Genomic DNA, 15,717 nt, shown 5'->3' with positions numbered 1-15,717 from the left:
CACAGGATAACCCAGTGCCCTCCTACCTGCATCTACACCTGCCAAGCCCACAATGTGGAAAAAGGCATAAGCCTACAACATATTCCAACTGAATCAAGAGAATATAAAGGATATTGGGATGGAATTCCCTGAGGAACAGTTAAAATGAGGCAGATAAACACTGGATTGAGGATAGAGACTCTTGTAGGAAAGGGAGTTTCAAAGGAATGTTTCCCAAAATCATTAAACCAGCCAGAGAATTTCTCTTGTGGTGGACCCGGGCCACACCTAGGCAGAAACTGGTATTCATCAAAACCTTCACAATCTTTGTAGATTGGGATCATAGTCCAGAGAGATAGAAGTGTAGAAGCCAAGCAATGGATGCCATATTCCCAAATGATTGGTTACAGCTACAAACATTCTGGCTGGTGAGGAGAACGAGTTCCTATGTGATACCTGCGCTCCTTTGGGAGAGTGATCTTCCCTGTCCTAGAGCACTGACGTCTAACACTCCTTGGCTCGCTTGAGGTTACTGAGGAAGAAAAAGGACATTCATAGAGATATCCATTCAACATAGAAACTGATCAAATTCTGTTCAGAAAGGAGCAGGGGCAGTTAGGGAGGTTGAGAAAGACCTGAAGGTGTTGTCTGATGAGAGAGTCAGGATTAGGACCTGGACTGGCCTGAATGGTCCCTATGAGAAAGAGACCATACCCAAATCCCTTAATCCAATCAAGCGATTATAGCCGATTGGAAGATCTTGCTCTTTATGATATTTCAGTTTTTAACTGAAAGTTAGTTGAGAAAATGGATATAACATCTTGAATAACCTCAACCCTGACCCCATTTTTAATACCATTAGGTATTAACTCCCATTCATGCAATCATTATGTGACCCAGGTCAGAGTATGGCCCCTTGAACCTCAAGCCCCTGTCTCATCCCATGAATGCCGCCCTATTGCTATCTCATGGCTTCTGAGGAAAATGCAGCTTCTTGGGCACTCATGGGATGTGTGCAGTAATAGAAATGTTCCCTACTTTCTGGAAGCCTATGAAGATCCCAGAGGTCCAAGAGTGGGAAGGCCTATCATCACGGGGAATGTTGGGATTGGAACTAGCAAAGTAGTCTAAGTATTCTTGGACTTGCAGGAATATAGGGCACAAGGGTGTGGAGGCAGGCAGGCTTGAGCAAAGGGCCTTAATGCTGGGCTCTCTAGCAGAATTGGGACTTCATGTGCAATTGACTGGATTCTGTCCATGTGCACAGAGAGACCAGGGAGAAAGGCTAGCGGAAGAAGGTCTGAGCAGACCTGTGCTCTCCCCTCTAGTCACCTGACATGTCTTTTGCTTCCCTGCCATCCAAAAACCAAACAAAACCAAAGCAAACCCAACCAAACAGGGCCAAACCTATCTTCCCAAAGCAAAATCCACTCTCATCCAGATATGGAAGACGTCAGATTTATCTGAACAAACTGGTATAGGTTATGGATATTAGTAATAGATGTATTTAGCACAGTTGGATGCACACTGGGTGAATCAGCCCCTCCTTCAGCCTTGGGGAAAAATGGGGCCACTTGAAGGTGAAAGGATTAGAAGCAGTGAGAGGCAGCTTTGAAGCTTTGAGTGTGGAAACGATGCTGGGGTCCTGGGGTCAGTGTGAGCATGTCTGACCGTGTCCTCATGCATCCCTCATCCCATTGCTTATCTTCTCTTTATATTGAAAGACCATTTGTCCAAACCAGGGTGGGTGGAGTGTTGGCAGCAATGTGTTTGGTCATATACAACCAGCACCGATTTGAAAACCCAGGGCACCTACACAAAGAAATGACAAACTACCGTGTAAGTCGATGACCTGCAGCCTTGTATGGCGACAGACTTCTTTTCAGGAAACTATGGACACAAAATATATATTGAGAAGTCAACCCATAAACCCGGCGTTTGATAATATTTGGAAATGCAAAGAGGCAATGAAATGCTTATATTTCAGGAGTTAAATGCATCCTACCTGATTATATCATGCTGGTTGAATCACAGCCCCTTCACAATCTACCCCCACCTTTGACTGAAGAGCAGGTGCCTGGCAAGGACCCATCTCCCACAGGGAATTACTCCATATCCCAGCAACTCTAACCTGTCCAGACACTTTACTGTCATCCATCTGTGTGACAATCTCCTGACAAGGAAGAGGTGGGCACAGGATTTCAGATCACTTCCACTCCAATATTGGTCCTTGGGTGACACCTCAGAAAGACATTCTCCACTGAATGAATGTGGGTTTTGAGGTTAACTAATGGGTGCTATGTAACAATTATATTTCTTTGGGGCAAGATTGACTAATGCATTGTTGAAAGGTAATTAATGTGTGATTATGCTGATTCCTATGATTTGGGCGGCCGTTCTCAGGTTGTTTTAAACTTTGGTCACATATACATGCATTTAATGTTTCCATTATTTCCTTTCAGAATGAATTATAACATTCACGAATCAGAGTTATTAGAAAAATAATGTAATAGTTTGAATTTAGTAGAGAAAATATCAGGGTTTTTAAAATCTTTATTGATTCATCAGACAGATTGAGATAGAGAGCTAAGCGGATAGATCTGTGCCAGTTGGAGAGTGAGACGGAGCCTCACACTGAGCAGGGATCCAGACTGTGCACGGCAGACCCCAAAACCAAACCACATTGTTGGAAAAATCTTGAAAATGTCTATGAGTTGGGAGGTGGATCGGACACGAGAGAGGAGGTCAGTGTAGCAAAGTGCAAAGGACTCAGTGCTTCCCACACCCTGAAATACTGAGAAACACCGGGGTCCCTGGATCTAATCGACTTGGATGTGGGGACATAGATGCCAAGACATGAACACGTTTCATTGTTTGTTTCTGTTTAAGATTTATTTGTTTATTTGTTTGAGACAGGGAGAGACCAGAGAGAGACCACAGAGTAGCGGGAGAGAGGGGGGCCGACAAAGAGAGGGAGAGAGATTCTCAGGGAGACTCCCCAGTGGCCGTGCTGCTGGATTCGGGGCTCCCTCCCACATTCCTGAGACCCACATGTCTGGCGTTATTTTTCATTTCCGGGTAAGAAGCATGAGACAGCAAGGCCCTCAAGCAGACATTATCTAGGACACTCCAAGGGCAAAAGCAGCCACATTGGAAGGAATTGGCAGCATCGGATTCCCTCCTGACGGCGGGGCTCTTCCTTATCCACCACCGTCTCCCGTCTCTGCACCCAGAGTGTCTTCACTCCATGCTCTTCTTCCGTGAGGGATTTCTTAAAATTCCATTCTCTCCCCGAGGTCCCTTCCTTGCTTATGGAGTCTTCAGGTTCCATGTGTCCTTCAATTCTTTGCTTCTGTGTGATCGCTGGCATGTGAGCCCCAACATGCTAGAGCCACCACGTGGAACTGATTTACTGAGATGTCTCCAAATGGAAAAATCCCTAATGCAACAAAATGTATTGATTCCATATATATTCCAAATCGTGTATCACACACAGTATCACTAAAAATTTTAAAGACAGCTATGGTTTTCTTTTTAATATTCTCCTGGCTATTCAGGGTCTTTTCTATTTCCACACAAATCTTAAGATGATTTGTTCCAAATCTCTAAAGAAAGTCCTCAGTGTTTTGATAGGGATTGCATTAAATGTGTGAATCGCCCTGGGTACCCTTGACATTTTCATAATATTACTTCTTCCAATCCTTGAGCTTGGAATATTTTTCCATCTCTTTGTGTCTCCCTCCATTTCCTTAAAAGTGTTCTGTAGTTTTTAGGGTTAGGATCCTTTACCTCTTTGGGCAGGTTGATTCCTAGGTATCTTATGTTGAATAGCAGGGGTGAGAGTGGCCATCCCTGCCTTGTTCCTGATCTTAGGGGAAAGGCTCCCACTGGTTCCCCATTGAGAATGATGTTTGCTGAGGGGTTTCCCTAGATGGCTTTTAAGATGCTGAGGAATGTTCCTCTATCCCTACACTCTGAAGACAGGATTAGCTCGGTCCACTGCCAGAAGAGTGAATGCAATGGCTTCTTCTAAAGAAACTAAAACACTGTATTGAAACCTTCTCATCTCGCCCTCTGGTAACAGGAGGCTAATGTATTTTATGTCCCCTTATCACCACAGGGGTGGGGTTCTTTTCCCATTAAAATGAGCACTTTTAATAATATCACTGTGGAATGGATTGTTCTCATCTCCATGCCTTTACTGTGCTTGATTTCTATGAAGTGGAGAGGCAGAGCTAAGATGTGGTCCATCTGTGGTGTCTTCTATTGGAGCAGCTGGTAATGGGATGATGCACACCTCACAGGAGGAGACAATCTCCCTAGAAGCTGTTTCCTGTCTCCTGCCTGCGCTCAAACCTGCCACGAGACACATGCCCTAGGATATCTCCTGTGAAAAGTCCTGACTTTGTTTTCTCCTCCAGGACAACACAAAAGCTCAGGATGGGAAGTCAGGTAATCCTTATGCTTACATTCACCCACCATGGCCAGGAACCTACCCTCCTTGTCAAGCTCACAGATCATTGATTGGATGTGGCCTCCCAGATTAAACCTCCATATCCTGCCATGGAATCTAGCCTTGGGGCTGTCCCCAAAACCTAGTTTCAGCCCAGATTTCTATTGTGAACACAATTCCAGCCTGACATTTTGCCACAGGTTGATGGAGCCAGGACTCAACACATTGTTTCCTGGAAACAGGTATGAGGTCCACCTAGAACTCCATCCAGGATTGGCAATTCTGGTGTCCCAGGAAATAACTCATGAATCTGGGGATCCCTGGGTGGCTCAGCGGTTTGGCGCCTGCCTTTGGCCAAGGGCATGATCCTGGAATCCCGGGATCGAGTCCCACGTCAGGCTCCGGGCATGGAGCCTGCTTCTCCCTCCTCCAGTGTCTCTGCCCCCCTCTCTGTCTATCATAAATGAATGAATGAATTAATTAATTAATAAATAAATAAATCTTTTAAAAAAAAGAACTCGTGAATCTGTTCTGTGGGAGGCTCTGCAGATTCTTTGGTCTGTCCTCATGACTAATAGATCTTGATATAGAGAGACACCCCTTGAGTGACTAATGGATACCTGGACAGGATGAGCATTGAAGTCCAGACACCTAACCAGAGAATCCATATGCTGACTGTCCAGCCTCCACCGTCCCCACAGTGTGCTATCCAACCATCTCCCATCATCCCTCCTCGGGGTCTCTGCTAGCCTTGGACAGAGATGGTGTGCTTCTGGTTCAATCTACTCCCTCCCCCTTAATTTCTCATACAAGCATCTTCCTGGTCAGAGCTCTCATAATTGAAGAGACCCTGAAGAATAATGTCCCTATGTCCCATTGCATTTCCTCTTAAATGGCTGCTGGCGCTTCCCCTATATTGAGCCAGTGAGTAGGAGTGAGAAATTCCCATGGGGGGAGGATATGAATTTGAGCTGCAGGTGACCTAAAGGTGGCTGTGGAATTCCACTCAGGGGAAGCAGGCAAAGAAGCCTCTGTGAGGAGCCAGCCTGGAAATAAAACAACTGTTTCAAGGTTCTGAAATACTGGGGAGAAAAAGCCTGCACACCAAATCATATGTGGGAATTTTTTATTAAGAATAAAAAACCACACCACTTCCTAATAACATTTTAGAGCAAAAACAAACAAAGCAGATGCAATATTCTGCATAACAATTTCAGAGAAATAATATCAACAAGTACAGAAAATGTCTTCTAGGAGAAAACATGGTGTAATTTGCAGAACTCTGAATGGGATCTTTTTCTAAATCAGAAATTCAGACATTTATAAAACAATTTCAGATTAACTTGTTAATTTCTGTTACAACCAAGTTACAAATTGCCAGGATGATTTCCCTACATTTGTTAGAAAATGGATTTCACTAAGACAAACTTGACATTCCGGATTGGATGCACGCTTTGACAGTCCTATAGATTTACCTAAAGAAAAACTGCAGCATCTGTGTAGTGGGGGGAGTGTATGTGTAGGCGCACAAAAGCGGGACACCCAGCACGTTGTGGACTTGACCGTTTCCATCCAGTTCAGCAGAGGAATTGCTGGTTCACCACAACAGTCCAGGTGGAGACATATCCTCATTCCAACAGACACCTCCTCAGGGTCCTCTGCTGTGGAGGACAAGTCCCCGAGTCCATGAGCTCTCTCATTCCCTATGACAGTCTTCAGAGGACGGGGATACCTGCAGGTCCTCTTACGGAACTCTTGGCAAGACATGCACACAGGTTTCCTCACTCTTTACGACACAATAAACTGTATTGGTCAAAAGAAACACAATTCCCAGACATGAAAGAAACCCTGACACTTTATATCTCTAATCTGTCTTTGTTACATGAAAATCTACAAAAAAGCTTGATTTCTTCTGCACAGATCCTATCGTCCCTTACTCTCCAGTAAGGGTGGTATTTCCAAGTTTGAATACAGAGTGAAAATAACATTATGATGTGATGTTACAACTGCACATCTACGGTCACACTCAGAGGCGTTTGCTGGTCATGTAATAATTTCCATTCTACAATGAACTTGTCAAACTCTTCTGTAAGAAATGCAATGATAACACAGAACACCTATAACCTGACCTCAAAACGCTTTTGCTAGACTCATGAACTTGGCACTGTTTTCCAAGGTATCAAACCAGGTCCAAATTTGAATTTGAACTGGTCTGAAATCCAGAGTCCACTGCTTCTGGGTCAGGAGGTGCCACAGAGCAGATGGTAGCAAGAGTTGTAAAAAGTTATATTCAGTGGGAGGCTGGGCATTTCCTTTTGGAATAAGAGCCCTTGTTAGTTTGCTTCTCTTCAGTCTTAATGTGGGAGAGAGTGAAGGGAACATAATATAATCACTATGGTTATATCAGGCTGGATGCAGTTATTGTCCCAAAATTAAGCACTTAATTTCCTTCTTACAATTTCCAAGCATTGACCAAGACACATCGCTAGCAAGACCCAATACATACTCATGTGTTCAGACAAATATTCTTTCAATATAAATAGAAGAAAAGCATTGGGAAGTGGGGACCATGACGAGAGGGTCAAACATACTTCAACCCCAGGTCCTCAGCATCATATCGACTCTCAACCCTGACTGCTCACTGCCTCTCACCTGCAAGTGGCCCCCACTCTCCCCAAGGCTGAAGGAGAGGCAGGTTCCTCGATACACCCCATATGAAATCCACACTATCCCAATATAAGATCATGACAAAGACCCAGGTTTAAATATCAGTGTCCTCTAGGTTCAGTTGAAGGCCATATCCCATGAACACACCAGATAGATGGTTCTTCCATACATACAGAACACACACTTCTCACAACACAAAGTATTTCCAGTATGGGTCTGTGTTCGGGTTTGGAGTGAGTGATGCTGTGTGTGTGGGTGTGTGCGCCCATGTGCACCAAAGTTAGGAGACACATCCCTGGACTGCTTCCCCAGACCTCTGTCCCTTCTTGCTCATCCTCTTGGTAGGTCGGGCTCTCCCTGGCACACGTGGGACCTTGGCCACGTCCCCGGCCACCTGAGGTGGGAGCATCCCAGCTGCAGTGGTGAGCACGTCGACGGTCTGCTGAGGATGATTCTTCGGCATCTCAGGTCTGTATTTGGAGTGGTGAAGGATGACTGCGTTTGCAGGAAGAGCAATTTCTCTTCTCCTGACATTGAGTTCAAGCTTAGGTCGATTGCGTTCCTGGAGGCATCTCCACTGGTCTAATGTCATTTGTTGCCTTGAGGTCTCTTCCCCACACTCCTCCAACTCAGGAAGGTTCATGGAGGGATCCGTTGCCGGCTCTCCTGAGGCCTCACCCATCACCGTGGGGTCTGCCTCGGGAGATGCGAGTCCTCCCTCCTCGACTGACTCCCTCCCAAGGTCTCTCTCCAGATCAGTCTTCTGCATATAAAAGAGGACATAGGCAGGTTGGCGCAGCGCGCAAGTCACATCACAGGCGCTGACCTTAGCATCATCCATTTTATACCACTGGCCATTTCCTGCCTTTACGAAACAGAAGTAATGTCCGCTGTGGCAACTCCTCCCAGCGTGCACCAGCACGGCATAGAGCACATAAACCAAGGGTCCTGCCCTCTGCTCAGACAGGCAGTGTTGCATGTCAAGGCGCTCAGGATATTGCACCTCCTTAGTCATTTTGTTGCCTGTCAAGTCTGAGAATCGTCTCAAGACCAGGATGAGGACCTTCGGGGAAGTGTGCAAAGTCAACACCTTGGACGCAGGCACCTTCTCCAGACACTTACTACAATGGTAGGCATTTTCACCTTCCAGCAGTTCGGGCTTCATCAACTGCTCCAAAGCTTGGCTGATGCTGTGAGCAGCCCCGATGTCCAGGCAGATGTCCAGGTAAGGTTCCAGAGTGCTCGAAGTGCCTTGGTAGTGGAGACACTGGATTTGAGACCTCCAGTACCCCCCAAAGAGTTGCTGGATGAGGGTGCTGTCCTGAGGACACTCAGGGTCTGAGAGCTTGTCCTCAGGCAAGCATGCTTGCTGCATTGCATCCAGAATGAACATGAGATACTCATGGGCATCTTCCTGCTTGTGTCTGTGGAAGGCGGCGAGCAGGAGTGGCAGGGGCCGGAGCACACGTCCAGGATGGCAGAGAACCCGCGTCAGGTGAGCCTGCAGGGTACACAGCATGCAGGATGTCTGCCTCCTACAGGTGGTCCCGTGCTGCTGGGACAGCATGTAGCTGGCGAGGGGCTCTGTGTAGGTCAGACACTGTAGGGTCGCATTCACATAGCAAGTGTTGCCCATGTTCTGAAGCCCGGCTCCCACCTGGGAAAGGCTCTTCCAACTCAGAGGCGTCTTGGTGGGAGGCAGCCCTGCTGATGCGGGAGCCAACGGGTCAGTCAGGGAGGAGAGCATCTTTGATGCAGGGGATGTCGTCTCGGGCACAGAGGGTCCTCCGTGGACTTCAGCCCCGGCTCTCCTTGACCAGCATGACTGGGGTTTGGGAGAGGCGCTGAACTGAGGCTCCTCTGAGGGGTGGAGGTGGGCAGCCTCCATGTCTGCAGAAACAGTGTCCACAAGATACATTCAACCAGGAGCTTCGGGTCGCAAAGGGATGCTCCTCTCACTGTGCCAGTTTCCAAATGTCAGATAGTGAACCTCACCTCCACCTTTTATGGCTTTTGGTCCCTGGGATAAGGCACAAAGTCCTCTCATCCACTCTAATTGCTAGATTGGATTACAGGATTTGGGTGTGGTCCCTCCCTGACGGAGACCATTCAGGTCAGCCAAGCTCCCATTCTTGCCTCCCACAACAGGCAACTTTCAGATTATTCTCAACCTCCTTAACTGTCCCTGCACCTTTCTCAACAGAATTTGTTCAGAGTTTCTATTTTCAGAGGAAACCTTTTTCAATGTCCTTTCCTTTGAGTAACCCCAAGCGAGCCAAGGAGTGTTAGACGTTAGTGCTCTAGGACAGGGAAGATCACTTTCCCAAAGGAGCTCAGGTATCACATAGCAACTCGTTCTCCTCACCAGCAGAATGTTTGTAGCTGAAACCAATTATTTGGGAATATGGCATCCATTGCTTGGCTTCTACACTTCCATCTCTCTGGACTATATTCCAGTCTACAAAGATTGTGAATGTTTTGATGAATACCAGTTTCTGCCTTGGTGTGACCCAGGTCCACCACAACAGGAATTCTCTCACTGGGAAACATTCTTTTGGGAAACATTCCTTTGAAACTCCCTTTCCTACAAGAGTGTATATCTTAAATCCAGTGTTTATATGCCTCATTTTACCTGTCCAAGACCGCGGGACCTTGGACACAAGGCATCAAGCACCAGATGCCCCGTAACACACTGGGACGCAACCCTCCTTCCCCTGGACTTGGGCTCCAGGAGGCTGAAGGAGAATGTGGAGCCGGGGAGTCAGCAGGACCAGCGGCACCAGGCTGGGCTGTTGAACCAGGCTGAAAGGGAGAAGGCAGGGAGATGAAGGTGAGGAATGGGGCTGGTGACCCGAACACCAAGGCTATATGACAGACCCCGAGTACGTGTGCATGCACAGTGTGCAGGGCGGCTGCGGGTAGAGCCAGGCTGGGCGAGGCAGGCAGAGGAGCTCCCAGACTAACAGGGTCCACATTTGGGTGATGGAGCTGTCCCTGCTGATTTGGTGTGGGGTTTGTGGCTGGACAAGTGTCCCTGCACCAGTGAATGTATGGAGCTTGGCACATGCCAAGGCAGACCCTTTCAGATTCTGAATGTAAGAAACTGCCTGGACGACCTGTTCAGCTCCCGATAGTTAGGGTGAGGGGCAGAGGTGGGCGTAGAGTTGCTGCAGAGGGAAAGGACCAGGTTGGCCCAAGCCCCGAGCAGGTGTCCGGCTGGAAGCCAGGGAAGGGAGTTCCTTCTCCTTTCCATGCCTTGATTTCTGGTGCAGGCAAGAAGCCGAGCAGAGGAAAGGCCTGCTCCACAGGTTCCCCAGGTGACCCCAGGAGGGGCAGAAGCGCACCTGGAAGGAAGACACGGAATCTTGTGACTATGTGAGGGTGAGTGTGCGCTGCGTCCCGGGCTGTGCCCTTCTGGACTCGCTGGGCTCCATGGGCCTCCTGGGGGAGGCGGGGCTCCACTTCCTCTCTGACCAGTGGCAGTTGAGCAGCATGGATTTGCACACTTTTTTCCCTTGGTGCCCATGATGTTGCCTTATGCCTGGTATTTGTGCGAACACTGGCTGTTTGACGTGTGAAGGTCATTGGCGGGCACTCCTGGAGCACATACCAACCTCAGAGAAGAACAGGCCGCTGTCCTTTGTGACACATCATCCCACACTGCCCATCCCCACTCAGGAGCTCCCACCATGACTCTCCAGCTGCAGGACTCCTATCGCCTCATGAGCAGAGAGGATGGAAGCGCTGGTCCAATGGAGGAAGCATCGCTGTGAGGCAGGACTTTGCGTGTCCCCCCCATGTCTCAAGGGCATCAACAGCATCCTGTCAGGCCTTGTTTGGACGAGTCCTGGAGCCAGATTCCCTACTCCTAGGTCAACAGATCCCAACTCTTTCTTTCCCTGTTCCGGGGGAGGGGGTGGTTACTAAGGTCGTGGGCATTTGTTGGTTTCTTTCTTTCTTTCCTGAGTGTTCATTTTGCCTTGGTGCCGGGGCCAAACTCATGGAGTCCCGTGTGTTCTCTTTTCCCACAGCGTCCACACATGCCGATGCTCGTCTACACCACCAGGAGGCCTTCTATCCCTGACCCTGCCCTGCCGATGGAACCACATACTCAGCCTCCTGACATAAGACTCCGGTCCCATTCCACCTCTCGTCTTAGAAGCCCTCAAGTTAGCCACAGCCCACTTGGTGGACCTCCTGGTGCCCAGGATGTGCCGATGGCTGACACCCCTCAGCCGGGTCGCCAACCCTTTGTCAGGGCTGATAGCTTGGTTGTGCAGCAGAGAGCCAAGAGGCCCTGCAGAGTCTCCCTCGAGGGTCCCCAGGCTGGCTCCCAGGACCATGGGCTGGGACACACCCAGGCACCACCCAAGTATCATGAGGAGAACACCCGTCCCACTGTCAGCAACGCATTGGCAAATAATTCCCAAATGCCCCTCCAGACTCCAGGCAAGAAATGTGTCCAGATGCCCCTAGAGAGGTCCCAGAACTCCTGAAAGAAACCGTGATGGAGCCCCAGCCAGCACACCTCCGGGATCATTGTGGAAGCCCCTGTGGGGATTTCGGGGAGTCTGTGTCCTCCAGGAAGTAGACGTGCCTGTGGATGCACATCCAGGCCCCTGCAGCCCAGGAAGACACCTGCCTTCCGGCCAAGAAAGGGCCCCCAGCCCACACCTGCCACACCTCACCTGGAGATGCTGCAGCCGTGTACTGAGCCCCCACGGCCGCCCTCTGCGCGGGCCCCCACTCAGCCCCTAAGAATGGTCTTCACCAGATTGAACAGAAGGTGCTGGAGCTCCCAGTTCCTCGCAGCTCCCTCATCCTTCTTCCCGAGAAGCCAGGCCCTGCTCAGGGCCCTCCTGCCCCCCACATGTCGGTTGGAGCCTGTGTCTGTGGCCCCTGGAGTGTCCTCCATGGTGACCTACAGGTGTCCTCATCCTCAGAAGACACTGAGAGCGAATGAGCCAGCTCCTGGCCTCGGACATTGTCTCCACCCCACTGCACCCTAAGTGGTGACTGCGGACCTGAGGACGTGGCCCCTCCTGGACTGATATGGGGAATCAGCACTTGCTCAGCTCCTTTGCATGGGAATTCTCGGGTCCACAGCATGCTGCCTCTCATGCTCCTGGAGCCGTGCACAGACACTGAACCCCAAAGGCACACAATGCACTTTTCTTTAGGGAAATCCGTGTGCTGTGGAGAAGGCTACTCTTCCCTCTGGAATGTCAATTTTCTCTTCAGCAAATAGATTCTCCTAGAAATGGAGGGAATTTCGAATGAGCACTTGTCACTCCAATGGAAATAGAAACTCAGACTTTAAGCTCTCATTGGCGTACACATGTCTGCATTTGGGTTTTCAGCTTTGAACAGCCGCTGTGGGCCCTGCAAATGGACACTGTGTTTTCTCCTGAGATGAGCTTTTCTTGACTCAGTGGTGGTAGCTTTGCCGAAACTGTGATTGTCGATATTTAACCCAGGCAGTACGTTTATTCTTTAGTGTTAATTTAGAATTGTGTGTAGTGTTTTTCTGTTAATAAAATATTAGCACAAATGAATAGTGTGCATGTCATTCTTTTGATCTTGTTTTGTGGGGTTTTTATTGCTCAGCATTTCTGAACCTCTCCATAGTTATATTAATTCCTCCAGCCATAATTACTTGAGAGGAAACAGCAGCTTGATAGGTTCAGGGGATACGTAGACATTGAGGGTCTCATGCACACCCAGTGTTCTGCATGAAGTACTACCCAGGCAACGTGGATCCCTGAGCATCCAGTGTGGGTGCCATGTGCTCCGCATGGGGCCTCGGTCACACGTGCTCTGTAATGGGATGAGTTGACGGTTTCATTCTTTATATATCCTGAAACCCACTTCAATGTTGGATCATGATGCCTCCTTTCAGAGGCCTGAGCATGGAGATTTATCTCCCTCCAGATGATTTCCTAACAAGGCAATGTTTGACTAGTGGGCATGTAATGGTCCAAATAGCACGAGACCCAGGACTGGGTACTTCCCTCTGACTGTCTCTCTTTCTCTCTCTGTCCCTCGTTCTCAGGCATATCTCTGAAGTGGGCCAATGGAAACAATACAACACCATGTGATACCAAACCAAATGAAACTCAGCAAAACCAAACCAACCCAAACGAAACCAAACCAAAGCACATCCATGGTTGTGTCATGAGGATTTCTTTTTTAGGAAAAACAACTGACTGCTCTTTCCTCACTCCAGAGCTCCTGTTCAAGGGTTTTCCCTCTCTCTGTGCATATGGAGGGTAGAGGAGCTCCTCGATGTGCACACTAGGTTTTTAAATTCAGAGGGCAGTAGAGAAGCCATGGTGTGGGATCCTTCTCCCACCCTCAAGCCCTAAGTAACTCCCATTCATGCAATCATTATGTGACCCGGGTCAGAGTCTGATCCCTGGAGCCTCAGTCCCCTGTCTCATTCCATGAAAGCTGCCCTATTGCTACCTCATGGCTTCTGAGGAAAATGCAGCTTCCTGGGCACTCAAGGGATGCATGCCACAACAGAAATATGAGGATCCCAGAGGTCCAAGGGTAGGAAGGCCGATCCTCACAGGGAATGTCGGGATTGGAGATAGTGAAGTAGCCTAAGGATTCTTGGACCTGCAGGTATATAGGGCACAGGGGTGAGGAGGCAGGCAGGCTTGAGCAAAGGGCCTTCAGGCTGGGCTCTCCAGCAGAACTGGTACTTCATGTGCTTGGAGGGAATTTGGTCCATGTGCCCAGGGACACCAGGGAGAAAGACTAGCAGAAGAAGTCCAGGGCAGGCCTGTGCTCTCCCCTCTAGTCACCTCACGTGTCTTTTGCTTCCCTGCCATCAAAACACCAAACCAAAGCAAAGCAGACCAAATCTATCTTCCCAATGGAAAATCCAGTCTCATCCAGATATGGAGGAAGACAGAGTTATCTGCACAAGCTGGCATAGGTTATGGATATACCATGAGCCTGAGACACTAAATCTCAAATTGTCAAGAAGCAAAACTTGTATATGGAGAACAATAAAATTCATTCCAGTGACAAGAAGCCAAACATAAAGAATGTATCTATAAAATATGAGTGTAAAAAATTGAAGTTACCAAATGTCTTAAAATCGAAGAGTTGAGAAAACACGAAACCAGTGGAAAAGGGGAAAAAGTCAAAAAAGCATCATAGAAGTTTAAACTGCAGATATAGGAATCATTAGATGAACAGTCACATTCTCTATACTGTGTTGTCCCACACCTGGAATACGCAGCCCTTTGATGTCCATACACATGGTGTTCATGGCATCTTGGGAGCTGATCTCCCGGGGGAGGGGCCTGCTGCACTGATGCTCAGGGTCTGTTCCTGGTCCGGCTTACATGTCCCCTTGCCTCGGTGCTGGGCTCACTGTGAGCTCTTTCTGGTTTTCCTGTGTGGCTTTGTTCCTTGAAAGCCCTCTGTGCCTCTTTAGGAGACCAACACGAAATGGCTGGAATCTGATCTCCAGCCTCAGAGAAGAAAGATCAGGGTCCCGCTCTTCAGTAAGCACTCAGGGCCAAGCAGGAGTCACTGGGGTGTGCCAGATGCTGCAGACGCCTGTGGTGGGCGCCCAGACCAGTCTGCCAGGAGAAGAGAGAGGGTTGCCCTGTTACTGTTCCTTCCAGGGTCTCTGCACTGAGAGCTGTCCCCCGGGGGTGCACCTACACTCTCTGCCTCTCCCAGGGGAAGGGGCAGGGTCCCCACTTCCCTGTCCTTTGCAGGATTCCCATGTGGAGAGTGGTCAGCCGATTAGGCAAAGTGGTTCCAGTTTTAGGGCCAACTGAGCTGAGATTCCCCTCGCACTCTTGTTGGCCATGACCAGTGTCCACACCCCAAGTCTTGGGAACTCCACCCCCGTGGGCACCCCCATTCTTTTTGGGACTCTGAGAATTCTGAGACACTGTGTCCAAAGTAGTGTCTGCCCATTTCACCACCTGAGCTCATTTCAGGCAAGGTTGTGTCTCACCGGATCAGATTGCCAAGGCAGGTTGCAATGTGGGCTCTGTGGCCCTTCCCTTTCCCGATTCTGGGGTGTGTAAACTGCCCGCCCTGCCATTCACCTTCTGATATATCACTTTGGATTCACGTCTCGCATCTCCCACCTTGCAGAGGGTGGTCGCTTTTCTACTGAATTGCTCCAGCAATTCTTTTATTAAACGTCAGGTGGGATTCCTAGCTCTTCACAATGATCGGATAGCATCTACCTACCATCAAGGATCCAGCTGAGCGGAGGTCCCCAGTTTTCGACAATCTTGCCCCTTCACTATCTTATTTCATTGCAATTGTAATTTGCCAGTGTTTTACACAGTTGACCTCACTGAATTTTTAAATATATTTATTCTTGCGATAAGAATAATCAATTATCTCAGGTTCCTCGGGGAGTTGGTACATACACAATGCCTAATATATTCAGTAAGTAATTATGAAAATACAAGTATTGTGATGAATCAATTTTGAGTTTATGATGTGCATAGGAACAGGGTTAGAGGATGACAATACCTTAGTTCAAATCCAACAGTAGATACAGACGCATTTATGGGAAGCTGGAATGCCCACTGTCCTCCTAATTTCTGTCAAATGCACCGAATCCTATTTGGGAA

General features: G+C 48.6%; 1 protein-coding gene across 1 annotated transcript; it reads right to left on the bottom strand.

Annotated features, from left to right (window-relative positions):
* Positions 1 to 6,927: 6,927 nt before the first annotated feature.
* On the bottom strand, positions 6,928 to 8,987 carry LOC144284107 (ubiquitin carboxyl-terminal hydrolase 17-like protein 6). The gene has a single exon (XM_077848461.1). It carries the CDS (start codon positions 8,985 to 8,987, stop codon positions 7,380 to 7,382), a length of 1,608 nt encoding a protein of 535 aa, XP_077704587.1. The 3' UTR covers positions 6,928 to 7,379.
* Between the last annotated feature and the right edge of the window lie 6,730 nt (positions 8,988 to 15,717).

The sequence above is a fragment of the Canis aureus genome, chromosome 15 (genome assembly GCF_053574225.1).
Source record: "Canis aureus isolate CA01 chromosome 15, VMU_Caureus_v.1.0, whole genome shotgun sequence".
Taxonomy (NCBI): domain Eukaryota; kingdom Metazoa; phylum Chordata; class Mammalia; order Carnivora; family Canidae; genus Canis; species Canis aureus.
Note: the sequence above shows the minus strand (reverse complement) of the source record. Positions and strands in the feature narration are given on the sequence as shown.